Source organism: Mesoplodon densirostris, chromosome 2 (genome assembly GCF_025265405.1).
Source record: "Mesoplodon densirostris isolate mMesDen1 chromosome 2, mMesDen1 primary haplotype, whole genome shotgun sequence".
NCBI classification, from domain to species: domain Eukaryota; kingdom Metazoa; phylum Chordata; class Mammalia; order Artiodactyla; family Ziphiidae; genus Mesoplodon; species Mesoplodon densirostris.
Window position 1 is genome coordinate 32,636,983 of NC_082662.1, and position 27,781 is coordinate 32,664,763.

At 42.1% G+C, this 27,781-nt stretch overlaps 2 protein-coding genes and 1 pseudogene across 3 annotated transcripts in view; 2 read left to right on the forward strand and 1 right to left on the reverse strand.

The window, feature by feature from the left end:
* The window catches only part of RHBDL2 (rhomboid like 2), a 72,873-nt gene that overhangs the window by 8,986 nt on the left and 36,106 nt on the right, over window positions 1–27,781 (reverse strand). For both annotated transcript variants that reach the window (XM_060089539.1, XM_060089538.1), the window contains 3 exons: window positions 21,975–22,241; window positions 16,895–17,043; window positions 12,757–12,869 (listed from right to left, as the gene is read on the reverse strand). In XM_060089539.1, coding sequence (XP_059945522.1) covers window positions 12,757–12,869; window positions 16,895–17,043; window positions 21,975–22,220 — 508 coding nt within the window. In that variant the 5' untranslated portion in view covers window positions 22,221–22,241. The remainder of the gene's footprint in view (window positions 1–12,756; window positions 12,870–16,894; window positions 17,044–21,974; window positions 22,242–27,781) is intronic.
* On the forward strand, window positions 698–1,423 carry LOC132478944 (EKC/KEOPS complex subunit TPRKB-like). Its single transcript, XM_060082425.1, has one exon. The coding sequence runs from the start codon at window positions 999–1,001 to the stop codon at window positions 1,401–1,403; it is 405 nt and encodes a 134-aa protein (XP_059938408.1). The 5' UTR covers window positions 698–998; the 3' UTR covers window positions 1,404–1,423.
* Window positions 17,590–18,242, forward strand: LOC132483446 (protein LTO1 homolog; annotated as a pseudogene).

Consider the following 27,781-nt stretch of genomic DNA (forward strand, 5'->3'; position numbering starts at 1 on the left):
AGATGAGTTGACTAATTGCCCAGCTTACTGCCTTGAGAGAGACTGTAGGCTGCAGTACATGAAGGGGGAACCTAGGAAGATCACAGTAAATTTTAAGTTGATGAGATAGAGTCTAGGTCCATATAGATCCAGGCAGCTAGAGTTCACACTGCTTCCAAGTAACTTAACTGAGTTACAGAACAAATCTAAGGAATGTTTATAGGAATATAATAATGTCCACCATCCAAAGATAAAATGTCTAGCATCCAGACAAAAATTGTCAGACATGCAAAGAAGCAGGAAAATATGACCCATAATGAAGAGAAAAAAATCAATTAAAACCTAACAAAACTGAGAATTCCCTAGCAGTCTAGTGGTTAGAACTCCAAGATCTCACTGCTGAGGGCCTGGGTTCAATCCCTGGTTGGGGAACTAAGATCCCATAAGCCATGTGGCACAGCCAGAAAACAAAAAAACAAAAACAGACAAAAAGACCTACCAAAACTAAAAGAAGAGTTACCATATGTGATCCAGCAATCCCATTCCTAGGCAAATATCCAGAGAAAACTATAACTTGAAAACATACATGCACTGCAGTGTTCACTGCAGCACTAGTTACAATAGCCAAGACATGGAAGCAACCTAAATGTCCATCAACAGATGAATGGATAAAGAAGATGAGGTAAAAAAAAAAAAGTGGTAGATTACGAGACGAACAGGGACGCAACGGTGAGTCCTCGCCAAGCAAGAGCTGGCCAGGCGGGAACGGAAGACGCAGTCCCAGCACCCATTTTCTAGACAACGGATGTGATTCTTGGCGTCCTCGTTTATCGAGCGCCTCCCGAGGCCCGGCCCTAGGATGCAGCCCGGCAATGATCTGCTTAGTCTGTCCCTGATGTATCAGCTGACGATACATCATCCTGATAAGGCCGCGGCTCACCAAAGTTGTGACAGAGGAGCTCGTAGAATAGGGAGCTAGTCCTGGGTTCTGGGCGCGCTGAATCTTGCTTATTGATGAAATGCAGTTAACACATCAGCTGGACCTATTTCCTGAATACAGGGTGACCCTTCTGTTATTTAAAGATGTAAAAAATGCTGGAGACTTGAGAAAAAAGGCCATGGAAGGTGCCATTGATGGCTCATTAATAAATCCTACAGTGATTTCAGAGGCCTTGAAAAAATTTGGTATCTCAGCAAATGACACTTCAGTTCTGATTGCTTATATTGAAGACAGAGAAAAACAAATAAATCAAGAATACCTAATATCTCAGGTAGAAGGTCATCAAGTTTCTCTCAAAAATCTCCCTGAAATAACAAATATTACGGAAGTCAAAAAGATATATAAACTATCTTCACAAGAAGAAAGAATTGGGACATTATTGGATGAGATCATTTGTAGGATGTCAACAAAAGATGTTTTGTGAAATGACAGAAATATTAAAAATTTTCAGCAATTATAAAAAACATTTATTATTTTTTCCGGATTATAAAATCTATTATGTTTGTTGTAGAAAATTTTAAAGCACAGAATGGTAACAAAGGAAAAAAAATAAAACCATTCCTGATCCTATCTCTTAATATTTTAAAAGAAAAAAAAAAAAAAGTGGTATACATACACAATGGAATAGTACTCAGCCATAAAAAAGAATGAAAACAATCCATTTGCAGCAACATGGATGGACATAGAGATTATCATACTACGTGAAGTAAGCTAGACAGAAAGACAAATATAATATGATATCACTTATATGTGGAATCTTTTTTTTTAACATCTTTATTGGAGTATAATTGCTTTACAATGGTGTGTTTGTTTCTGCTTTATATGGAATCTTTAAAAAATGATACAAATGAACTTATTTTCAATAGAGAAATAGACACACAGGAATAGAAAACAAATTTATGGTTATCAAACGGGAAGAGGGGAGGGATAAATTAGGAGTTTGAGATTAACATATACACACTATTATATATAAAATAGATAACCAACAAGGACCTACTGTATAGCACAGGGAAATATACTCAATATCTAGTAGTAACCTATAAGGGAAAAGAATCTGGAATATATATATATATATATATATATACACATATATATATATGTATATATGAATATATATACACATATATATGTGTATATATATATGTATATATCTGAATCACTTTGCTGTACACCTGAAACTAACACAATATTGTAAATCAACTATACTTCAATTAAAAAAAAAAAAAGGGGCTCCCCTGGTGGCACAGTGGTTGAGAATCTGCCTGCCAATGCAGGGGACACGGGTTCGAGCCCAGGTCTGGGAAGATCCCACACGCCACGGAGCAACTAGCCCCGTGAGCCACAATTACTGAGCCTGCGCGTCTGGAGCCTGTGCTCCGCAACAGGAGAGGCCGCAATTGTGAGAGGCCCATGCACCGCGATGAGGAGTGGCCCCCGCTTGCCGCAACTAGAGAAAGCCCTCGCACAGAAACGAAGACCCAACACAGCCATAAATTAATTAATTAATTAATTAATTTAATTAAAAAAAAAAAAACTACTAAAACTGATACAGGTGTAAGATTTAGCAAGTAAGGGCAATAAATAATTATTACAACTATATTCTGTATGTTCAAAAGTTAAATAGCACTATATAAGAAATGAAACAGGCTCAAATCAAACTTCTAAAGATGAAAACTACAATGTCTAAAATGAAAGCATAAACTTGTTCAGTTGATTGGCTGATTAGACATTGCAGAAGAAAAGATTAGTGAACATGAAGACATGGCAATAAAACTATCCAAAATAAAACACACAGAGAAGAATATCTTTTTAAATGCATACAGCATTAATGAGCTATAGGTCAATTTCAAGCAGTCTTCTGATATGTATAATAATAAATACATAATTGGAGTCCCCAGAAAAGAGGAATGAAAGCAGATACAGAAAAAAATACTTGAAGAAATTATGGCTAAAGTTTTTCCAGAGTTTTATGAAAACAATAAACCCACAGATCCACGAACCTCAACAAATCCCAAACACGAGACGTGAAGAAAAGCACACCAAGGCATAACAAAATCACATTCGCAAAACAGTTAAAAGTCTTAAAAGCATCCAGAACAAAAAGACATGCTCCATACTGAGAAACAAAGGTAAGGATGACAACAGATTTCTCATTGGAAACAATGCAAATGAGAAAACAACACTAGAGCAACATTTTAAAGTACTGAAAGAAAACTACTGTCAAGCTAGAATTCCAAACCTAATAAAATATATTACAAAAATGAAGGCAAAATAAAGATTTTTTTTTCAGACATACAGAGGCTGGAAGAATTGATGACTAACAGACCCATGCTAAAAGAAATGTTAAAGGAAATCCTCAGGAAGACAAAGATATCAGATGGAAATATGGAGCTACACAAAGGAATGAAGAGCATTAGAAATGGTAAGGATGTAGGCAAATATACAAGATTTTGTTATTATTTAAATCTCTTTAGAAGTTCATTGTTTAACAGTTAAACTATTAGACTAACTACTAGGAATAATAAGTGAACTTATCAAGGTTGGAGGATACAAGATCAATATACAAAAAATCAACTGTATTTCTATGTAATAGCAATGAAAAATCAGAAGTAGAAATTTAAAAAATAGTACCATTTACAGTACATCAAAAATATGAAATATAGAAATAAATCTGACCCAAAAAATGTGCAAGACCGAAACACTGAAAACTAAAAAAGATGTTGAAAGGAATTTTGAAAGACCTAAATAAATAGAAATCTATACCTTGTTCATGGGTTGGAAGACTCCGATATTGTTAAAATGTCAATTCTCCCCAAGTTGATCTAAAGATTCATTGCAATCCAAATCAAAATCCCAGTAGACTTTTTTGTAGAAATTGACAAACTGATTCTAAAGTTCACATAGAAATGCAAAGGACCTAGAATAACCAAACCAACTTTGAAAAAGAGCAGAGTTGGAGCACTGACACATCCCAATTTCAAGACTTAATAGAAAACTACAGTAATCAAGACAGTATGGTATTGGTGTAAAGATATACAAATATATGAGGGAAACACAAGAGAAAGTCCAGAAATAAACCCACATATATATGGACAACTGATTTTGACAAGATGCAAAGGCAATTCAGTAAAGAAAGGATTGTCTTCTCAACCAATGATGCTGGAACAGTTAGACATTTACATTCAAAAAAGTGACACTTCAATCCATACCTTGCACCATGTATAAAAATGGATCATATACCTAGATGTAAAGCCTAAGATTATAATACTTCTAGAACAAAACACAGAGAAAATCTTTGTGACCTTGGGCTAGGCAAAATTTCTTAAATATGACACTAAAAGCATAATTCCTAAAATTTAAAAACTGATAAACTATACTTAATCAAAATTCAAAAATTTGACTCTTCAGAAGATACTGTTAAGAGAATGAAAAGACAAGCAGCAGACTAGAAGGCAATATTTGTAAGTCACATATGTGATAAAGAACTTCTAATAGGGACTTCCCTGGTGGCACAGTGGCTAAGAATCCACCTGACAATGCAGGGGACAAGGGTTCAATTCCTGGTCCAGGAAGATCCCACATGCCGCAAAGCAACTAAGCCCGTGTGCCACAACTACTGAGCCTGTGCTCTAGAGCCCATGAGCCCACGTGCCACAACTACTGAAGCCCACGTACTCTAGGGCCTGCATGCCACAACTACTGAGCCCGCATGCTGCAACTACTGAAGACCAAGTGCCTAGAGCCCATGTTCTGCAAGAAGAGAAGCGACCACAATGAGAAGCCCGCGTACTGCAATGAAGAGTATCCCCCTGCTCGCTGCAACTAGAGAAAGCCCACATGCAGCAGTGAAGACCCAACGCAGCCAAAAAAAAAAAAAAGAAATTGTAATAATAATATATACTATATAATAAGGAATGTAAAGGAATACAATTCAATTTTTTTTAATTTGGTTGCGCTGGGTCTTAGTTGCAGGAGGCGGGCTCCTTAGTTGAAGCATGTGGGCTTCCTTAGTTGTGGCAGGCAAACCCCTAGTTGCGGCATGCATGTGGGACCTAGTCCTCTGACCAGGGATCGAACCCAGGCCCCCTGCATTGGGAGCGCAGAGTCTTAACCACTGCACCACCAGGAAGTCCCCATAATTCAGTGTTTAAATGGGCAAAAGATTTAAACAGATACTTTACTGAAGAAGATATATGGATAGCAACTGAGCACGTTAAAAGATGTTCACCATCATTCTCATTAGAAAATGCAAATTTAAACCCAATGAGATACCTTTATATACCCAATAGCTTGGCTAAAATTAAAAGACTGACCATACCAAGTGTTGATGAGTATATGGAGGAACTGGAACTTATGGTGGGGATGTAAAATGGTACCACTTTTTTACCATGCGACCTAGTAATTCCACTCATAGGTATATACACAAGAGATCCACACAAAAACTTGTACACAAATGTTTATAGCAGTATTATTCATAATAGGCAAAAAGTGAAAACAACCCAGATGTCCACCAAATGGTGAATGGATAAAGAAAATATGGTTTATCCATACAATGGAATGTGTCAAGCAATAAAAAGGAATGAAGTACTTATACATGCTCCAACATGGATGAAGGATGAAAACATTATGCTAAGTGGAAAAAAAAGTCAAAAAAGATCACATTTTATTATTCCATTTATATGAAATGTGCAGAATGGGTAAACCTAAAGAGACAGAAAGTGATTAGTGGTTGTCTAAGGCTGGGGAAGGGATTTGGGGTGAAGAGTGGGGAGTGACTGCTAATGGGCACAGGGTTTCTTTGGGGCACAAAAATATTCTACATTTAGATTGTGATAAAGGGTGCATAACCCTGTAAATTAATTTAAAAACATTGAATTATACAGTTTAAATGGGTGAACTGTATGGTATATGAATTATATCACAGTAAAGCCATTTTAAAAGTTTGGTAGTTTCTTAAAAGTTAAATGTAACCCCATGATAGAATCCAGCCGTTCTATTCCTAGGTATTTACCCAAGAGAACTGAAAACATTTATCCACACGAAGACTGTACACCAGTGTTCATAGTAGCTTCATCTGTAAAAGCCCCAAACTGGAAACAACCCAAATGTCCATCAACAGGAGAATGGATAAACAAATTGCTGTATATTCCCACCATGAAATACTACTCAGCAACAAAAAGGAATCAACTATTCATACACACAACAACATAGACAAACCTCAGAATAATTATGCTGAATAACAGAAGTGACAAAAAAAAAAGAATACTCCATGATTGCATCTATATAAAATTCTAGAAAATACAACTGAACCTATGATAATCAGTGGTTGCCAGGGGAAGGTGAGGGAAGGACAGGGAGAGGCAGGAAGGTGAGATTCCAGCAGGTTACCGGAAACTGTGGGAGGGAGTAACATTCACTACCTTGACTGTGGTGATAGTTTCATGGTTATATACACATATCAAAACATCAGCAGTTATTATATGTCAATTATACCTCACTAAACAGAAAAACAAAAGAACACAGATCCTAGGGCCATGTTCTCAGAGATTCTGATTCAGTAGATCTGGGTGGGATCTGAATAACTTAAGTTGTAACAAGCTCTCCAGGTGCTTCTGACTGTCAGTCAGGTTGGGGGACCCTGAGCGGAGTGCAGGCCGGCGCTCCTCAATCTTTACTAATCACCTGTGGATTTGTTCAAATGCAAGTTAGTAGGTCTGGTGTGGGGCTCAAAATTCTGCATTTTAACAAGGTCCCAGTTGATACCAATACTGCTAATTCAAGACCACACTTTGCCAGGAGCAAGGGCAGGGAAACTAAAATGATGTTACATATGAAGGAATCTAGGAAAAAAGCAAAGCAATGGGAGAAATGGATGAAAGGGGTCAAAAGGTAAAAATAAAGTATCACTGCTTCCCTCATTTAAAAAAAAAAAAGCAAAGCAAGAAAGACACTGAGCAGGAAGAAACTTCCAGAGGTGATAGATATGTTTGTAGCATAGAATGTGGTGATGAGTTCACGGGTGTATACTTACGTCCAAATGCATCAAGTTGTATACATTAAATATGTACAAAATTTTGTATGTCAATCACACCTCAAAAGTAATTTAAAAAAAGTTTTACCTCATCTCCCTCTAACCTCTTCATATATAATTTCTTTTTTTAAAACATAATAAAGAAGTTTATTCTTCCTTAAAAAAGAAGAAGGAGGAGAAGAAGAAAAGAATGAAAGGCAGTGGGGCCAGACAGTGGAGGGTAACGCAGAGCAATCTTGGACATTTCAGCTTTCTATCGGCCACTGTAAATGTTTTAGCAAGGGTGTAATATGATCTGATCTGTGTTTGAGGAAGGTGACCAGCTGCAGCGTGAAGGAGAGACTGGCATGGCAAAGAGATACCTGCCAAAACTTATTGCAAAAATGGGCAGAGGGGGCTTCCCTGGTGACGCAGTGTTTGAGAGTCCACCTGCCGATGTAGGGGACGCAGGTTCACACCCCGGTCCGGGAAGATCCCACATGCCGCGGAGCGGCTGGGCCCGTGAGCCATGGCTGCTGAGCCTGCGCGTCCGGAGCCTGTGCTCCGCAACGGGAGAGGCCACAGCAGTGAGAGGCCCGCATACCACAAAAAAAAAAAAAAAAAATGGGCAGAGGATGTGAACAGGTTATTCACGTTCTCTCCTCTCTCTCTACTCTGAAACTGGGGCAGAGCTGTGGGATAAGCAGGTATAGGTGCTGGAGCCAGGAAATACGGGTGTGTGCAGGCACAGAAGGAGGAGGTGGGAGAACATGATCCACGGAGGTAGGAGGGAGGTAGGATGGGGAGCTGCATCACTAAGCCTGGCCAAGCCCATCTCTTTACCATGTCTCATGATGGTTTCCTGCTCTCTGTCCCCCCTGCTCTGGGAAGCAGGCACGGTTGTGACGGGTAAAATTTTGAGCACCACCATGGGTCAGATGGTGTTCCCCGCCCCGCAAAATATGTTGAATTCCTAACCCCCCAGCACCTCGGAATGTGACCTTATGTAGAAATAGGGTTGTTGCAGATGTGACTGGTTAAGACGAGGTCATATTGGAGTATGGTGGGCCCCTAAACCAACATGACTGTGTCCTTATAAGAGGAGGAGACAGGGACACATGAAGGGAGAACGCCATCTGACAATGGAGGCAGAGGTTGAAATTCTGCAGCTGCAAGGCAAGGAACTCCAAAGATTGATGGCCACCACCAGAAGCCAGGCAGAGGCAAGGACAGGTTCTCCCACGTAGGTTCCGGAGGGAGCATGGCCCTTGACACCTGGATTCAGACTTCTAGCCTCCAGAACTGTGAGACAATGCAGTTCTACTGTTTTAAGCCATCCAGTCTGTGGCAGCCCTAGGAAACTAATACAACTATCCACTGCAGTATAGGTAAATTCACTTACAAATGACATGTATATGTACCACTGCAGTATAGGTATATTCACTTATAAATTACATGTATATGTTCCACTACATGTATATGTGTTTAAAAACACAAAAACAGAATTTTAAAGGATGGGCTATATTGGTTACACAATATTTTAAAATTATTTTTACTTCATTAATGATATAAAAAATTCTTATCAAGCAATAAGAAGACATGGAGAAAGCTTAAATGCATATTACTAAGTGAAACCAATCTGAAAAGGCTACATACTGTATGATTCCAATTATATGACATTCCAATTATATGACATTCTGGAAAAGGAAAACGATGGAGACAGTAAAAAGATCAGTGGTTGCCAGGGGTTGGGTGATGGGGAAGGATGAATGGGTGGATCATAGAGGATTTTTAGGACAGTGAAGTTACTCTGTATGACACTGTGATGATGCATACATGTCCATCATTTGCATTTGTCCAAAACCATAGACTGTACAATACCAAGGGTGAACCCTAGTTTTCATGGACTTTGGTTGATTGTGATATATCAATGCAGGTTAATCAGTTGTAACGAGTGTACCATTCTGTCAATAATGGAGGAGGCTGTGCCTGTGTTGGGGCAGGGGATGAATAGGAAATCTCGGTAGCATCCTCTCAGTTTTGCTGTGAACCCCAAACTGCTCTAAAAAATAGTCTTTAAAAAGAAAATCTTTCAATGAGCAGCGTTATTAAATAAGCTTTATTATTTTTAAAAATCCTGGTTAAATATCATGACGCAGAAATGCAAAGATGTACTTCTAAGTTCAATTATTTTCCATGGAAGTTTTCTCTTAATCACTGTCGTTACCAAAATATAAAATTTGAAAACAATGTCCAGTTTCAAATGGAAGAATTGCATCATTGCCTATATTTATTCCAATTATGCAAAAATTTTGTTGTCATGTGGCTATTAATTCCCACCTTCCCTAACATCAGTCATGTGTTCTTGCAAACTAATCAGAAAGTGTTACAGTCAACAAGTTTAAAACCCGCTAAAACTCTTCACTGAGAAATTTTAAATCAGTTGAGAAAATTGTTTCCTGGCTTTTTAAATGTGAACTTGTGAGAGTTATTGCATCTTCTTCAGGAGCAAAATCACATAATGATGGAATGATTTCCATTGACCAGTTTTCAAAATGCCCCTTTCATAGCATGAGTATCTTTGGAAAAGTAGTTACATCATCACTCCTTAAGAGAAATATACTATTATGTCTTTGAAGAGACATATTTTGTGTTTGTCTTTTTAGCAACATCTGTTAAATAGCTTACTACTGAAAGCTTTTTGTTATCACAGAAAAAAAGAAAATTAGACACCCATCTTTATGTAAAAGAAAAATGCATAAAGTAATCTTTAAAATGAGCAAAAAATGAGAGGAATCCCTCTCACTGATTTCAGGACTTACTATATAGCTACAGTGGTACTGACTATGTGGTGTTGGTGGAGGGGTAGACACATTGATCAATGAAACAAAAAGGAGAAACCAGAAATTGTTCCAAAAAACTACAGCCAAGGCTTCCCTGGCAGCGCAGTGGTTAAGAATCTGCCTGCCAATGCAGGGGACACGGGTTCAAGCCCTGGTCCGGGAAGATCCCATGTGCCACAGAGCACCTAAGCCCGTGTGCCACAACTACTGAGCCTGCACTCTAGAGCCCGCGAGCCACAACTACTGAAGCCCGTGCACCTAGAGCCTGTGCTCCGCAACAAGAAAAGCCACCGCAATGAGAAGCCTGCACACCACAACGAAGAGTAGCCCCCCGCTCGCCACAACTAAAGAAAGCCTGTGCACAGCAGTGAGGACCCAACGCAGCCAAAAATAAAAAAAAACCACTACAGCCAACTGATTTTTGACAAAGGTATAAAAGCAACTCAGTGAAGGAAGAATAGTCTTTTCAACAGATTATTTCAGAGTATTTGGATATCCATAGGCAAATAAACAAACAAAAAGAAAATCTAAACATCACACTTTATACAAAAACTAACCAACTCAAACAGATCACATACTTAAATGTAAAGTGCAAACCATAACTTTAGAAGATAACATAGGAGAAAATATTCAAAACTTAGGGCTCGGTGAAGAGTTCTTAGACATGACACCAAAAGCTTGATTCATAAAAGGAAAAACTGATAAACTGGACTTCATCAAAATTAAAAACTTTTGCTCTGTGAAAGACCCTGTTAAGACAATGAAGACACAAGTTACAGACTGAAAGAGAATATCTGTAAACTACATATTTGATAAAGGACTGGGATCTGGAATATATGAAGAACTCTCAAAATTCAACAGTTAAAAAAAACCTAATTATTTAGTTAGTGGGCAAAAGACATGAACAGACATTTCACTGAAGAGGATACACAGATGGCAAATAAGCCCATGAAGAGATGTTCAACATCATTAGCCATTAGAGAAATGCAAATTAAGACCATGATGAGATCACGCATGTGTGAGCACAGCTAAAATTAAAAATAGTGACAGGGACTTCACTGGTGGTGCAGTGGTTAAGAATCTGCCTGCCAATGCAGCAGACATGGGTTCGAGCCATGGTCCGGGAAGATCCCACATGCCGCGGAACAACTAAGCCCATGCACCATAACTACTGAGTCCGTGTGCCACAACTACTGAAGCCCGCATGCCTACAGCCCGTGCTCCGCAACAAGAGAAGCCACCGCAATGAGAAGCCTGCACACCACAACAAAGAGTAGCCCCCACTCGCGGCAACTAGAGAAAGCCTGCAAGCAGCAACAAAGACCCAACACAGCCAAAAATATTAATTAATTAATTAATTAATTAATTAAAAATAGTGACAAATGCTGGTGAGGATGCAGAAAACTGAATCACTTATAGAAACCTGGGAGGAAAGTAAAATGAAACAGCTATTCTGAAAAACATTTTGGCTGGTTCTTAAAAAACTGAATATACAGTTACCATACAACACAACCAACTTGCTCTTGGACATTTATCCTAGAGAAATGAAAACTCATGTTCACAAAACTGTACTTATGTTTGAAAAAACCTGTACACAAATGTTTATAGCAACTTTATTTGTAATAGCCCAAAACTGGAATGTCCTCCAATGAGTGAAGGATTAAACTTGTGGTTTTCCATCCACACCATGGAATACTACTCAGCAATAAAAATGAACTATTGAAACATGCAACAACCTACACGAATTTCCAGAGACTTATGCTGAGTGAAGAAGGCTAATCCTAAATGGCTATACACTGTATTATTCTATTTATATAACATTGTTGAAGTGAGAAAATGATAGATACAACAGGTTAGTGGTTGCCAGGGGTAAAGGAACATGTAAGGGGTGGGAAAGAAGAGGGTATGGCTGTAAAAATGCAACTGTGAGGAATCTTTGTGGTGTTGGAAATATTTTGTACTTTGTGTCAGTGTAGATGTCCTGATTAGGATACTGTATTATAGTTTTGCAAGCTGTTACCATTGTGGGTAACTGGTTAAAGGGTACATGGGACCTCTAGGTGCTTAATTTCTTACAGTATAAATCTATAATTATCTCAAAATAAAAAGTTTAATTTTGTAAAGTTTCTAAGAAATAAATGGATAGATAGGAGTTCTAATATTTTCTGCTCACACCCTAATGAATCATCTTTGGCACACCCAATATGAGAGATCATTGGCATATGCTGCTAGTCCCAGGATGATAGCCCCTACCCAGTCTTTGGGCCCCTTTAGCTATTCTCAACATTCTCTTGAAGTTATCTTCCTTAAATGCAATCCTGATCACCTTATTTCCCCAAATCATTAGTCTTGACAAATAAGGACCTTCTGGCTTTAGTCCTTTATCCAATATATACACCTGAACACCAAACTACTCAGTTTCCAATGGCGCAAAACCCTGTCTGACTGTGAGGTACCTGAGAATGGGCACAAAGACCTCTCTATACGCTTATCTTATCTCTAATTAACGTATTTCTAAACTTATCAGGTACCCTAGCACATATGAGGAATGCAATAAATCTTGATTTAAATGTTTATTACCAGGCTTCCCTGGTGGCGCAGAGGTTAAGAATCTGCCTGCCAATGCAGGGGACATGGGTTCAAGCCCTGATCTGGGAACATCCCACATACCGCGGAGCAACTAAGCCCGTGAGCCACAACTACTGAGCCGGCGTGCCTAGAGCCCGTGCTCCACAGCAAGAGAAGCCACCGCAGTGAGAAGCCCCTGCTCCCGCAACTATAGAAAGCCCGTGAGCAGCAACGAAGATCCAACACAGCCAAAATAAATAAATAAAATTTATTTTTTTTAAAATGTTTATTACCTTTGTTTATTACCTCCTAAGAGTCCAAAGGTGTTGATTCTGTGTTGCATTCAGAACACTAACCTGCAATCACTCCTGCCAGGTACACCAGCCCCACGCGGAGGCCTTTGTGGACCATTTCCAAGGGGATACCCAAAACGAGCTGCATAACAAGATTCCCCAGGATGTGCTGAACTCTGCAGAGACAAACACAGTTGTCAAATATTATGACTAGCCCAGGCAGTTATTTCCTTGGGAGATTAACAGGCATTGATGTGTTGTTTTTAGTTAAGAACTTGCTTAACTTGAATTCCACTTTCCAATTTTTTTAGGCGACTTTCTTAAAAAATAAAATCTTACATGAAGCCTCAATATGTAAAGCAGATAAAAGGACATTTTAGAAGTACACTTTTGTTTTTTGTTTTGGCCGCACTGTGCGGCATGCGGGATTTTAGTTCCCGGATTAGGGATCGAACCTGTGTCCCCTGCAGTGGAAGTGTGGAGTCTCAACCACTGCACCGCCAGGGAAGTCCCAGAAGTATACATTTATTTTATAAGCTCTGTTTTACAACAATTACTGATAATGTCAAACAAACAGCAATGAGGCTTCTTTAAGGAAATAAGCTTGCAGTTACGGGGTTTAGATGACAACTGACATCATATGTCAGCTTCAGCATATGCTTTTGTTTTGGTTGCATAGTAGTACTGAGAAAATACTAATTCACTCATGTAGAGTCAAATTTCAATCGATTTTTTTTTTTTTTTTGGCTGCATTGGGTCTTTGTTGCTGAGCGCGGGCTTTCTGTAGTTGGGGGGAGCGGGGGCTACTCTTCCTTGCCCCCGCTTGTTGCAGAGCACGGGCTCTAGGTTCGCGGGCTTCAGTAGTTGTGGCTCGCGGGCTCTAGAGCGCAGGCAAAGTAGTTGTGGTGCCTGGCCTTAGTTGCTCCGCGGCATGTGGGATCTTCCTGGACCAGGGCTCAAACCCGTGTCCCCTGAGTTTGCAGGCGGATTCTTAACCACTGAGCCACCAGGGAAGCCCCGAAATTTCAATAGATTTTTAAACAACCTGTCTTGCAAGTTCAGGATAGTCTTTAATGAAACAGAGATGGGAAGAGAAACTTCATTCCCAGTTCTACATTAAAAAGGTTTTTTTTTTTAAGTTCACCAGAATGAAAAAAAAAAGAAGTTACCTAGTAACAATAGCTAAAGTTGGTATCTCCCATGTACCATAATTTGGCATATAACATTTTTGAGTACAGATGCTTTTTATTATACTTTTTAAATAGGGAAAAATATTTTTAAGTGAAATTCACGTTATTTTACTTGTCAAACCCCACAAGCATCTCTGGAGAATCTCTGAATGTAATTTAGAAAATTACCACATTACAGTAATCCTTAATTTACTTGCCATGTAGCACAATGCTTTATTTTTTTTTTAAGAGATTTTGGGTTAAACCAAAAAGTTAAAAAATAACACAGGTGTTGAATCTTTCACAAAGTGCAGCCACTTTCATAGTAGTTTTAGGGATTATGTTTTTGAATTCTAATTTACTTAACAGATATCCAGCAGACCGCTGAAGAGGTTCTCTGGGCAAACCCTACAGAACAGATTACTTACCTTTAGGCCACATGTGCATCCAGCCACAACTCTCACTGTACAAGCCATCTTCAAAGACGTGAGAGGTAACACATAATTCAGCACAGAACAGCCTAGCCAGGACAGTTACACCAATCTTATGGAGACCTCAGACATAAACAGGTTTTTGAAATATGTGCACCGTGTGAATTGGAACAAGAAGTTCAAAGAAAGCTATCCCATCCCGTCCTCTGGGAACAGTGTGAGGACAAAGTGACTAATAGCACAAAACCCCAAAGAATCACCCCAAGCACTCTTTCCACTACTCAACAGCTAGAGTAGAAGTGGCATAATGCTGAGATCCTGTCATTTACCCGGAAGAGAAATACTAATTTTTTTCATCCAAATTCTATGCACCCTTCAAGGTCCAACTTGAATCCATGTCATCTGTGAAGCCATCCCCATCCTGATCATCCCCTTTTTCTGTTTATATTTATGTAGTTAATCCAACATCCATTTCTTTATCCCTTGTCTACCTCCTCTAGTGAGGGTAGAAGAGCTGGTGTTGATTTTCCCAATCTCTCTTAGCTAGGGGTAGCCAGGTCACGTAGTCCTGGCCAATGAGACACAGGTAAGAACACTGCTAGGAGACTTTTAAGAGAGCCTCTATCTAAACAAAAGGGATGGATGTCACCAGTACCTGGTACTACCTCTTCCCCCTTCCTGCTTTGAATGCAGAGCTACAGCAGCCAACTTGCAACCATGACAGAAAGGTGAAGGGAAAAGCAGAGATGTCAGCACAAGATCAAGAGTCCTGGCTTCATTAAACAGATGAACCAACCAGCTACTGCTGGGCTTCTTATATGGGCAAAAGATTTACCTACATTCGTTTAGGCCCCTGTTACATTTTCTTGTCACTTGCATCCAAAAGCATCCCTAATTTATACAACCCCATATGTGACATGTCCTACACAGCCTTGCGAATTCTTTTTGAGCACCTTACTATATGTGTCAGACGCTGTAAAAATTGTTAAAACCATTGTCTCATTTAATCACAGCAACCTTATGAGGTAGGTACTATTACCCCATTTTAGAGATGTGGAAACTGAGGCACAAAGATGTTAAATAACTACAGTATACTGTAATACTATACTGCCTTGCATTACTATTTAACTGACTGTTCCCCCTTATAATTTTAAAGTCTTTGAGTGCAGAAGCCACATTTGCTTCGAACATACTTGTTAAATGGAAAACTAAAGTGTAGAAGTATCCACAGAAATGGGGCAATTGGTGATTTTGTCCCTAACTTGTCAAGCCTCTGAGCCCTGTGTCCTGCCATGGACTCCTATTTAGCCACTGGCCAGAGTTATCTTTCAAGATCCAGGGCTGGGTAGGTTGCATACATGAAGTTGGCCTCATCTGAAACCCCAGGAGTCCACCAGAGAGGAGGGGCCAGCAGCGAGCTGCTCACTGCAGTGGGCATGGTGAATCACGGATTCTGAGCAAGGTCAGAAGGCTATTAGCATTTAAGAAACTGTAAGCAGGGACTTCTCTGGTGGCGCAGTGGTTAAGAATCTGCCTGCCAATGCAGGGGACACGGGTTCTAGCCCTGGTCCGGGAAGATCCCACATGCCATGGAGCAACTAAGCCCATGCACCACAACTACTGAGCCTGAGCTCTAGAGCCCGCAAGCCACAACTACTGAGCCTGTGAGCCACAACTACTGAAGCCTGCGTGCCTAGAGCCCATGCTCCTCAACAAGAGAAGCCACAGCAATGAGAAGCCTGCACACCACAACGAAGAGTAGCCCCTGCTCGCCGCAACTAGAGAAAGCCCGCATGCAGCAACAAAGACCCAACACAGGGCTTCCCTGGTGGCGCAGTGGTTGAGAGTCCGCCTGCCGATGCAGGGGACGCGGGTTCGTGCCCCAGTCTGGGAAGATCCCACATGCCACGGAGCGGCTGGGTCCGTGCGCCATGGCCGCTGAGCCTGTGCATCCGGAGCCTGTGCTCCGCAACGGGAGAGGCCACAGCAGTGAGAAGCCCGCGTAACGCAAAAAAAAAAAAAAGACCCAACACAGCCAAAAATAAATAAATAATTTTTTCAAAAAAACTGTACCTGCCAAAATGGCAGGCTCTACATCACCTATTGCTTGTATTATTCTAAATGAACATTATTATACACTCATCGAAATGCTCATGAATTAATTTTTTGAGTGTTTGGCAGAGGTGGGGAGGATGGCACTGATGATTCACATGTTCAAAGGAACATTTAACAACATCACACAGCTTGAAGAACACACTTTTGGTTTGGTAACGATTTCTCTTCTCATTAATATTCCTACATACATACCAATATTAGGCAGTTACGATGCAATACAAAGTACACTGGACCTAGAGTTAGCACTAATGGGTTGAGATCCTCACTCTACAACTTAGCTGTGGGACACGGAGCAAGAGTCTACATCCCGTAAGCCTCAGACACGAAACAGCAGGAGTAATACATGCCTCCTGGGGTTGCCATGAGGATCAAACAAGATTATGGACGTGAAAGTTCCTGATCAATAATAAAGCACCGAACAAATGCTCGGGGTTACAATGACTTATAGTCACCTCTGACATCAGTGACTTAACTGTCAGTCCTTACCCAGCATGCACCAGCATGTATGAGATAAACCTCCAGACTTCCTCCCTCTTCTCAGGACTGTAGATAAAGGGACTCTCCAAGATGCCAGTGTCCAAGGTGATCCACTGTTTCTGCGGCTTCCACACAGCATAGTAAATAAACACTGCCAGCTGACAGGGAGGGGCAGACACAGACGTTAACCACACCTTCTGCAGAGAGAGGCCCCATTAAAGCCCACGGGCACTACCTCTGTTTCAAACAGTTAGCTCTCAAGAGGGCCACTCCCTAGCGTGTGCTCAGAAGATGACAGGAATTCAATTCCCTGCCATATATCTGACCATACAACTGTAGGCACTTCCTCCAGCGATTAGGAGCAGCCGTAGACCAAACTTCAAAGAAGAATCTTTCGAACCCACTTTCCCCTCTTAAATACCCACTGCCATCATCTTCCCACACTCACTATTTGGTCATTCATTTACAACTTAATATGAAATTAAGTCACTGCTGGCTTCTGAAGAATAGAGGAGGAAAAGGGAAAAATAGTAACTTTGCAGTGGAGAAACCTGGAAAATATGACCTTAACCAAGTGATGAAAGTTAATGTCACAGGGATGTCATGTGGATGTCCCCTATCCTCTGCTTCCTGACGTGATCTGATGAGAAGCGTACTTCACTTCTGTGGTCCTCCTCCCTCAAACCCATAACTTCAGTCTAATCATGAGAAAAACATCAGACATCCCAGACTGGGGGACATTCTACAGGATACCTGGCCAGTACTCCTCAAGACTATCAAAGCCATGGAAAGCAAAGACTGAAACTGGGAAGTGGACTTCACCTCCCCAGGACTGGTGCATCTGTGCACGAGCCTCGCGGGTCTGCGGCGGCAGACCTCATAAGGTCTGCCCTTACGAGGGGTAAAGGCAGAGGCAGGGGCAGGGGCAGGGGCAGCTGCCACCACGGCCGGAAGTCAGGACACATTCGACGCCATCGTGATGGTGGATGAGAGGTTTCACAGGGAAGGGTATCGGGAAGGCTATGAAGAAGGAAGTAGTTTGGGTATGATTGAAGGAAGGCAGCATGGCACGTTTCATGGAGCTAAAATCGGATCTGAGATCAGGTGCTACCAAGGTTTCGCTTTTGCTTGGAGATGTGTCCTGCACGGTTGCTCCACTGAGAAAGATAGCAAGTAGATGAAGGTCTTAGAATCGTTGATTGCAATGATTCAGAAATTCCCTTATGATGACCCTACTTATGATAAACTTCACGAAGACTTAGACAAAATTAAAGGGAAATTTAAGCAGCTTTGTTCATTACTAAATGTTCAGCCCGACTTTAAAATTAGTACGGAAGGTTCTGGACTTGCATTTTGATGACAGACGAACAGACAAAACATCAAGGAACAGATGTTCGTATGTTAAGTGTTTAAAATATGATTAAAGGCAAAACAGTGATGGGGGATTCATTGTTTTGCAGGGAGGGTTCCAGCTTGGCCGGTGAAAGGGCTTCCTTCCCCTGAGGTCTGCCTGCATCGCCTCGGTGCCCCCCAAAGGGCCCCTGCACACAAGCCTGTCCTTTGTTGGGCCCTGTCTGCTCTCCAGTCTGAACGCAGCCCTGGCAGAGCCCTCACTGGGTTGCACATGAGTTTCTTAGTTTTGACAAATGTACTATGGAAATATATTAGCAATGGGAGAAATTGTGTGAGGGGTATACAGGAACTCTGGTGTATACAGGAACTCTCTGTACTATCTGGGGTATACAGGAACTCTGGGGTATACAGGAACTCTCGGTACTATCTCTGCAAATTTTCTATAAAGCTTAAAAAACAATGTATTATTCTCTGATCCAGGATCCAGGCCATTGGCTCATGGGTTCTCGCCACCTGGCAGGCCTGGCTGGATATAGACTCAGGTTGGCTCTGGATAGGATAAACCTCCCATTTACCCCCATTTACCCCCCAGGCTTTGGTCAGTGCTCAGAGGGACAATTTTTTTAAAAATGAGAGCCACAGGGTTGACACGAAGCAGGTTAATGGGAAAGAGTGATGGGTACTGTGACATTTATTGACCCTTGAGATGCGCCAGTGCTGTGACCTGCTTCTCATGTTTTATTTAGTCCCTTCAGTAGCCCCTGAGGTGGGCGTTATTCCTGTTTTATAGTCGAGGAAACGGAGGCCCAAGAGACTGCCTGGTCCAAGGGCAGCGGGCGGCAGAGTTGGGAATCCAACTCCCATCTCCTGGTCCCCGCTCTGGAACCCGCGGTCGCATCCACAGGCTCGGAGTCCCTGCCCGCAGATCCCCGCTGTGCCCCGTGGAGCCCTGGGGCGTTGCCTGTGGCCATGGACGTGGGCATCTGGCTGAGAGGAGGAAAGGCCAGCCCTGTCCCCAGGGAGCCCAGACATGCTCTTCCTGTGTCCCCGGGTGGATGGGGCTCTGCAGCATCAAAAATGGTCAAGGGGGGGTTCCCTGGTGGCGCAGTGGTTGAGAGTCCGCCTGCCGAGGCAGGGGACACGAGTTTGTGCCCCGGTCTGGGAAGATCCCACATGCCGCAGAGCGGGTGGGCCCGTGAGCCATGGCCGCTGAGCCTGCGTGTCCGGAGCCTGTGCTCCGCAACGGGAGAGGCCACAACAGTTAGAGGCCCGCGTACCGCAAAAAAAAAAAAAAAAAAAAAAAAAAGGTCAAGGGGAGGAGATTTTAAGGCCACTGCTCTATGTGCAGAAACTTTGGAGCCTTACTGCAGCCTTCCTTTTAGTGTGAGTTCTCTGTCTTCTGCCCGGACTTAAAGGCATCGTCTATACGTGGTGAGGTCCCGGCAGGCCAGTCCCCCGTGAGATGCGTGGCTCCCGGGCGTTTCTCTGCAAGTGATGGCCTGTGTCCAGGCCCCTCGGGCACCCCGGCCAGAGCCCTCTCCCCACCCGCTACTGGCCCAGGGAGCAGCAGATTTGGAAGACGTGAGTGAAATTAGCACACGGGTAGCCGTGAATCCGCTCCAGATTTCAAAATCATTCCAGAGCGTCTGGGTAGACTGTGCTCCCCAGGCAGCTGCTGGGGTGTCTCTGCGGGGCCTGGGACGCTGGCCCTCACCATGTGCCGAGGAGGAAGAAACGGTTTCTAGTTGTTGGAGGACAAGACTCCGCCTTTATCCTGCTTGACTTTCTTATGTGTGTCTCGCTGTAGGTTCATGGCCTGCAGTCCCAACCTCAGTTCTGCAGAGCCCTGGGCTGGGCACACGGCCTCAGATGTGCCTTCGTACAGACACCAGCAGCGCTCATCTCTGGCTGGTGGAATGAAAGGGCTTTTGTTGTCATTTTCCTGGGTGGATTTTTGTGTTTTCTAAACTATCTGTTTGGACAATGTATTATTTTTATAATTGGAGAAAAAATAAACAGCATATTTTAAAGAAAAAAAAAGACTGAGACACTGTCACAGATCAGAGTAAACTGGGGGGAATGTGAAAATTAAATGCAGCATGATACCCTGGGTTCGAGGGTACAACAGGGACAGAAAGAGGACACTAATGGAAAAATTGGTAAAAGCCAAATTAAGCCTGTAGTTTAGTTAATACTAATATACTAATATGAGTTTCTTAGTTTTGACAAATGTACTATGGAAATATAATACATTAGCAATGGGAGAAATTGTGTGAGGGGTATACAGGAACTCTCTGTACTATCTCTGCAAATTTTCTTTAAAGCTAAAATTATTCCAAAATAAAAAATTTGTTTTAAAAAAGAATTTTTTTTTTTTTTTTTGGCCATGCCATATGGCTTGTGGGATCTTAGTTCCCCAACCAGGGATCAAACCCAGGCCCCTGGCAGTGAAAGTTTTGAGTCCTAACCACTGGACTGCAAGGGGATTCCCAAATTTGTTTAAAAAATTTTAATTAGGGAATTCTCTGGTGGTCCAGTGGTAAAGAATCTACCTTCCAATGCAGGAGACGCGGGTTTGATCCCTGGTTGGGGAACTAAGATCCCACATGCCGCGGGGCAACTAAGCCCGTGCACCACAACTAGAGAGAAGCCCGCATGGTGCAACAAAAAAAAAGACCTTGCACGCTGCAACTAAGACCCAACGCGGCCAAAAAAAATAATTAAGTAAATTAAATAATTTTTTTTAAAAAATGGCCTTTGGCCTTCAACTATAAGTCTTACCCCCAGGTCTCCAGTCCTGGCCTACCCTGTAGATTTTAAACTTGCCAAGCCTCCACAATTACATGAGTCAATTCCTTAAAATAAATCAATCTCTCTCTCTCCATATACATGTGTATGTAGATAGATGATAGATAGATAGATAGATAGATAATGTGTGTGTGTGTGAGGGTGTATACATCCTATTGGTTCTGCTTCTTTAAAGAATCCTGACTAATACAGTCCCTGATAAGGAAGTTGAGGCATCAGTGGGAATTAAGAGGATGACTTCCTAATGGCCCTAAAGTCACACCCCACAGGCAGCCATCCTCTGTCAATTCCTTTATGAGGCATCATGGTGTGGGAGAAAAAGCTGGGTGAGATGAGGCTCAGGAGAAGCCCAGTCCTGGCCGAATAACTAAGTATGTGGCCTTGGGCAAATCGCCCCACGTCTCTGGGCCTTGCACTCTTTTCTGGAAAACAAGAGGGCTGACTAGACCAGAGTCTGAAACCCACTACATGCTGCCCATATTAGACATCATTAGATGATCCCATTTTTTTCCTACTGAAATCTGGAGGCAACTTATAATTCTTCTAAACATATGGCTCCTGATAGACCTTACCAATCAATCAAAGTTGGTTCATGAGATCAAACCAATTTGCAACCCCAAAATTATTTGATTTCTAAAGTCCCCACAAACTACAATGAAACGAAACCACTAAAACTGTGGTCATTGATGGGCAGGGGAGTTTGAAAAATAAAACTCAACCCTTGGCTAAAAGTGACTGGGAACATAAGAAAAACCTGGGAAGGGAACTCTGGAGAGGGTGAGGTCGAGTTCTGTGTGTGCTGTACTTGCCATCGCCAAGCTCTCCTCTTACGTTTTCCAGTCTCTTATCTAGACCTGATCTAAAGCCGCAGTGTGTGTGCAACCCCCCAGGGGTCCTTGCACCAGTGCCCACCACCCCCAATGCTTACCTCAGCAATGCTGATGGAGATGATGAACACAGGGGGTGGGAGGCAGTTAGCTCTTTCCAGGTATGTTCTTCGCACTGGTTCAGGAAGCATCCATTTTGAGACAGTCCTGTGGACCTTTTTAAGCTTGAAGGGATCTTTACCTGCCCTGTCCTCTCTCATTTTCTCCTCTTCCAGCATTTCTTTCATCTCTCTATCCCTATTCAGATTCACATCCTCTTCCATCTCCAAATTATGAACAGCAGCCATTGTCCTGGGTCCACCCTCCACCTGAAAGGGACATGAATGTCAGGGAAAAACAGATGACCCTATAGTTTTTGGGCCATGGCTCTTTCCTGGGCTCTCTGGCACAACCAATGGTTTCCAATGCCTTTCCTATGTGTTAATAGAAGGCAGCTGAAGATCTGGTGCCCAAATACACATAATATCCATACCCTCGTCACCAGTGTGTAATGGTGAAAAAGTACTAGAGTCTCCCCAACTGAGGGAGAGGACTCCCCAGAAGTCATTTATGGATTCACCTATTGACACCACCCAAAGGATGGACTGGAACTTTGGGATGGCAACTCTACCTCATATACCAATTCCTTCCCCTCTGCCACTGACTCTCAAAGCAACCATTAGTGTAAGAAGTAGCTTTGCCACGAGGTGAAGTATCTCAGAGCCCAAACCACGCTCACTGCATAACTGAACTCAGTTTTGTCCAGCTTAAGTAAATAATCTCCTTTCCCTTCTTAGTTTCATCTTGCTTCTGCTCCCAGGCCAAACGCAGATCTCTAGCTTCAGATTCAGAATAAAAAATGATTTACTGAGCATTGACTATATATCAGGTACTATGCTAGGGGCCCCATTATAGGTTAAAAATTTTGCTTCCCATTCCCTGCTCAAAACTGATTTAAATCCACATCTTCTCCTTCTAAATTATCAGTGTCCTTTCTAAAATGCCACCCTGCCCATTCTGTAGCACTTGGGAGTTAAGTAGACCCTTCCTTACTGGTTCTCCAGATACAACATTAACACCCTCGCTAAAACACATCTTCCCAACAATTCTCTGACATCTGACACTCTTGGCTGAGTTCCTACTAATTTCCACATCCAGTATTCCATTGAACTCAATCCTCAACATCCAAACACTCAAGGATTTATTCAACAGATATCTGTTGAACACCTACTCTGTATCAGGCCACCATCACTATCCCAAAGTGTTTAAAATGTCATGCAGGAGGCTGAGGTCAATAAAAATTACACAAATAATTGTACAGTTACAGCTGTGCTAGGTGATACCAAGCAGATACATAGGTTACTGAGGCAGCATGTCTGTAACAGTGAGGCCTGCTCTACATACTCTTTCCTCTCCCTGTGTCATGGTGCTAGCTGTACTGTTCTTCTCCTTTTGGTTTAGTTCTGTTATATTTCACTTCTGGTTGAACTATTTAAATCTTTCAATCAAATGTTTTTAGGTCAAAAAAAGGGGTGGGGGAGGCTCAAATATATTAAGGGAAAAAAATAATGTTGCCAGATACTACAAAGAATACAATCCAGATACACCAGAAATACAGCTACACGTGGAACAACTCCTACAGAACACCTACTGAACGCTGGCAGAAGACCTCAGACCTCCCAAAAGGCAAGAAACTCCCCACGTACCTGGGTAGGGCAAAGCGGAGAGATTCCCACACAGAGGATCGGTGCCGACCGGCACTCACCAGCCCGAGAGACTTGTCTGCTCGCCCGCCGGGGTGGGCGGCGCTGGAAGCTGAGGCTACGGCTTCGGTCAGAGCGCAGGGAGAGGACTGGGGCTGGCGGCGAGAACTCAGCCTGAAGGGGGCTAATGCGCCACAGCTAGCCGGGAGGGGGTCCGGGAAAACTCTGGAGCTGCCGAAGAGGCAAGAGACTTTTTCTTCCCTCTTTGTTTCCTGGTGCGCGAGGAGAGGGGATTAAGAGCGCTGCTTAAAGGAGCTCCACAGACGGGTGCGAGCCGCAGCTGAAAGCGCGGAGCCCAGAGACGGGCGTGGGACGCTGGGGCTGCTGCTGCCGCCGCCAAGAGGCCTCTGTGCGAGCGCAGGTCACTGTCCACGCCCCCCTTCCGGGGAGCCTGTGCAGCCCGTCACTGCCGGGGTCCCGGGATACAGGGACGGCTTCCCTGGGAGAACGCACGGCGCGCCTCGGGCTGGTGCAACGTCACGCCGGCCTCTGCCGCTGCAGGCTCGCCCCGCACTCCGTGCCCCTCCCTCCCCCCCGGCCTGAGTGAGCCAGAGTCCCCAAAGCGGCTGCTCCTTTAACCCTGTCCTGTCTGAGCGAAGAACAGACGCCCTCCGGCGACCTACACGCAGAGGCGGGGCGAAATCCAAAGCTAAGACTGGGGAGCTGTGAGAACAAAGAAGAGAAAGGGAAATCTCCCAGCAGCCTCAGAAGCAGCAGATTAAAGCTCCACAATCAACTTGATGTACCCTGCATCTGTGGAATACATGAATAGACAACAAATCATCCCAAATTGAGGAGCCAGGAGTCAGTGCCGTGCCTCTGAGGTGGGAGAGCCAACTTCAGGACACTGGTCCATAAGAGACCTCCCAGTTCCACATAATATCAAACGGCGAAAATCTTCCAGAGATCTCCATCTCAACACCAGCACCCAGCTTCACTCAACGACCAGCAAGCTACAGTGCTGGACACCCTATGCCAAACAACTAGCAAGACAGGAACACAATGCCACCCATTAGCAGAGAGGCTGTCTAAAATCATAAAAAGTCCGCAGAAACCCCAAAACACACCACCAGACGTGAACCTGCCCACCAGAAAGACAAGATCCAGCCTCATCCACCAGAACACAGGCACTAGTCCCCTCCACCAGGAAGCCTACACAACCCACTAAACCAACCTTAGCCACTGGGGACAGACACCAAAAACAATGGGAACTACGAAGCTGCAGCCTGCAAAAAGGAGACCCCAAACACAGTAAGATAAGCAAAATGAGAAGACAGAAAAACACACAGCAGGAGAAGGAGCAAGATAAAAACCCACCAGACCTAACAAATGAAGAGGAAATAGGCAGTCTACCTGAAAAAGAATTCAGAATAATGACAGTAAAGATGATCCAAAATCTTGGAAATAGAATAGACAAAATGCAAGAAACAGTTAACAAGGACCTAGATGAACTAAAGATGAATCAAGCAATGATTAAAAACACAATAAGTGAAATGAAAAATACTCTAGATGCGATCAATAGCAGAATAACTGAGGCAGAAGAACGGATAAGTGATGTGGAAGATAAAATAGTGGAAATAACTGCTGCAGAGCAGAAGAAAGAAAAAAGAATGAAAAGAACTGAGGACAGTCTCAGAGACCTCTGGGACAACATTAAATGCACCAACATTCGAATTATAGGGGTTCCAGAAGAAGAAGAGAAAAAGAAAAGGACTGAGAAAATATTTGAAGAGATTATAGTTGAAAACTTCCCTAATATGGGAAAGGAAATAGTCAAGTCCAGGAGGCACAGAGAGTCCCATACAGGATAAATCCAAGGAGAAATACGCCAAGACACATATTAATCAAACTGTCAAAAATTAAACACAAAGAAAACATATTAAAAGCAGCAAGGGAAAAACAACAAATAACACACAAGGGAATCCCCATAAGGTTAACAGCTGACCTTTCAGCAGAAACTCTGCAAGCCAGAAGGGACTGGCAGGACATATTTAAAGTGATGAAGGAGAAAAACCTGCAACCAAGATTACTCTACACAGCAATGATCTCATTCAGATTTGATGGAGAAATTAAAACGTTTACAGACAAGCAAAAGCTGAGAGAGTTCAGCACCACCAAACCAGCTTTACAACAAATGCTAAAGGAACTTCTCTAGGCAAGAAACACAACAGAAGGAAAAGACCTACAATAATGAACCCAAAACAATTAAGAAAATGGGAATAGGAACATACATATCGATAATTACCTTAAATGTAAATGGACTAAATGCTCCGACCAAAAGACACAGGGTGGCTCAATGGATACAAAAACAAGACCCATATATATGCTGTCTACAAGAGACCCACTGCAGACCTAGAGACACATACAGACTGAAATTAAGGGGATGGAAAAAGATATTCCATGCAAATGGAAACCAAAAGAAAGCTGGAGTAGCAATTATCATATCAGACAAAATAGACTTTAAAATAAAGACTACTAGAAGAGACAAAGAAGGACACTACATAATGATAAAGGGATCGATCCAAGAAGAAGATATAACAATTGTAAATATTTATGCACCAAGCATAGGAGCACCTCAATACATAAGGGAAATATTAACAGCCATAAAAGGAGAAATCGACAGTAACACAATCATAGTAGGGGACTTTAACACCCCAGTTTCACCAATGGACAGATCATCCAAAATGAAAATAAATAAGAAAACACAAGCTTTAAATGACACATTAAACAAGATGGACTTAATTGATATTTATAGGACATTCCATCCAAAAACAACAGAATACACATTTTTCTCAAGTGCTCATGGAACGTTCTCCAGGATAGATGATATCTTGGGTCACAAATCAAGCCTTGGTAAATTTAAGAAAATTGAAATTGTATCAAGTATCTTTTCTGACCACAATGCTATGAGACTAGATATCAATTACAGGAAAAGATCGTAAAAAATACGAACACATGGAGGCTAAACAATAAACTACTTAATAACGAAGTGATCACTGAAGAAATCAAAGAGGAAGTTAAAAAATACCTAGAAACAAATAACAATGGAGACACGATGACCCAAAACCTATGGGATGCAGCAAAAGCAGTTCTAAGAGGGAAGTTTATAACAATACAATCCCACCTTAAGAAACAGGAAACATCTCGACTAAACAACCTAACCTTGCACCTAAAGCAATTAGAGAAAGAAGAACAAAAACATCCCAAAGTTAGCAGAAGGAAAGAAATCATAAAAATCAGATCAGAAATAAATGAAAAAGAAATGAAGGAAACGATAGCAAAGATCAATAAAACTAAAAGCTGGTTCTTTGAGAAGATAAACAAAATTGATAAACCATTAGCCAGACTCATCAAGAAAAAAAGGGAGAAGACTCAAATCAATAGAATTAGAAATGAAAAAGGAGAAGTAACAACTGACACTGCAGAAATACAAAAGATCATGAGAGATTACTACAAGCAACTCTATGCCAATAAAATGGACAACCTGAAAGAAATGGACAAATTCTTAGAAATGCACAACCTGCCAAGACTGAATCAGGAAGAAATAGAAAATATGAACAGACCAATCACAAGCACTGAAATTGAAACTGTGATCAAAAATCTTCCGACAAACAAAAGCCCAGGACCAGATGGCTTCACAGGCGAATTCTATCAAGCATTTAGAGAAGAGCTAACACCTATCCTTCTCAAACTCTTCCAAAATATAGCAGAGGGAGGAACACTCCCAAACTCATTCTACGAGGCCACCATCACCTTGAAACCAAAACCAGACAAGGATGTCACAAAGAAAGAAAACTACAGGCCAATATCACTGATGAACATAGATGCAAAAATCCTCAACAAAATACTAGCAAACAGAATCCAACAGCACATTAAAAGGATCATACACCATGATCAAGTGGGGTTTAATCCAAGAATGCAAAGATTCTTCAATATATGCAAATCAATCAACGTGATACACCATATTAACAAACTGAAGGAGAAAAACCATATGAACATCTCAATAGATGCAGAGAAAGCTTTCAACAAAATTCAACACCCATTTATGAAAAAAACCCTGCAGAAAGTAGGCATAGAGGGAACTTTCCTCAACATAATAAAGGCCA

What these genes read in the sequence shown, in the direction of transcription:
- LOC132478944 (XM_060082425.1), top strand. Translation starts at nt 999, where the DNA reads ATGCAGTTAACACATCAGCTGGACCTATTTCCTGAATACAGGGTGACC.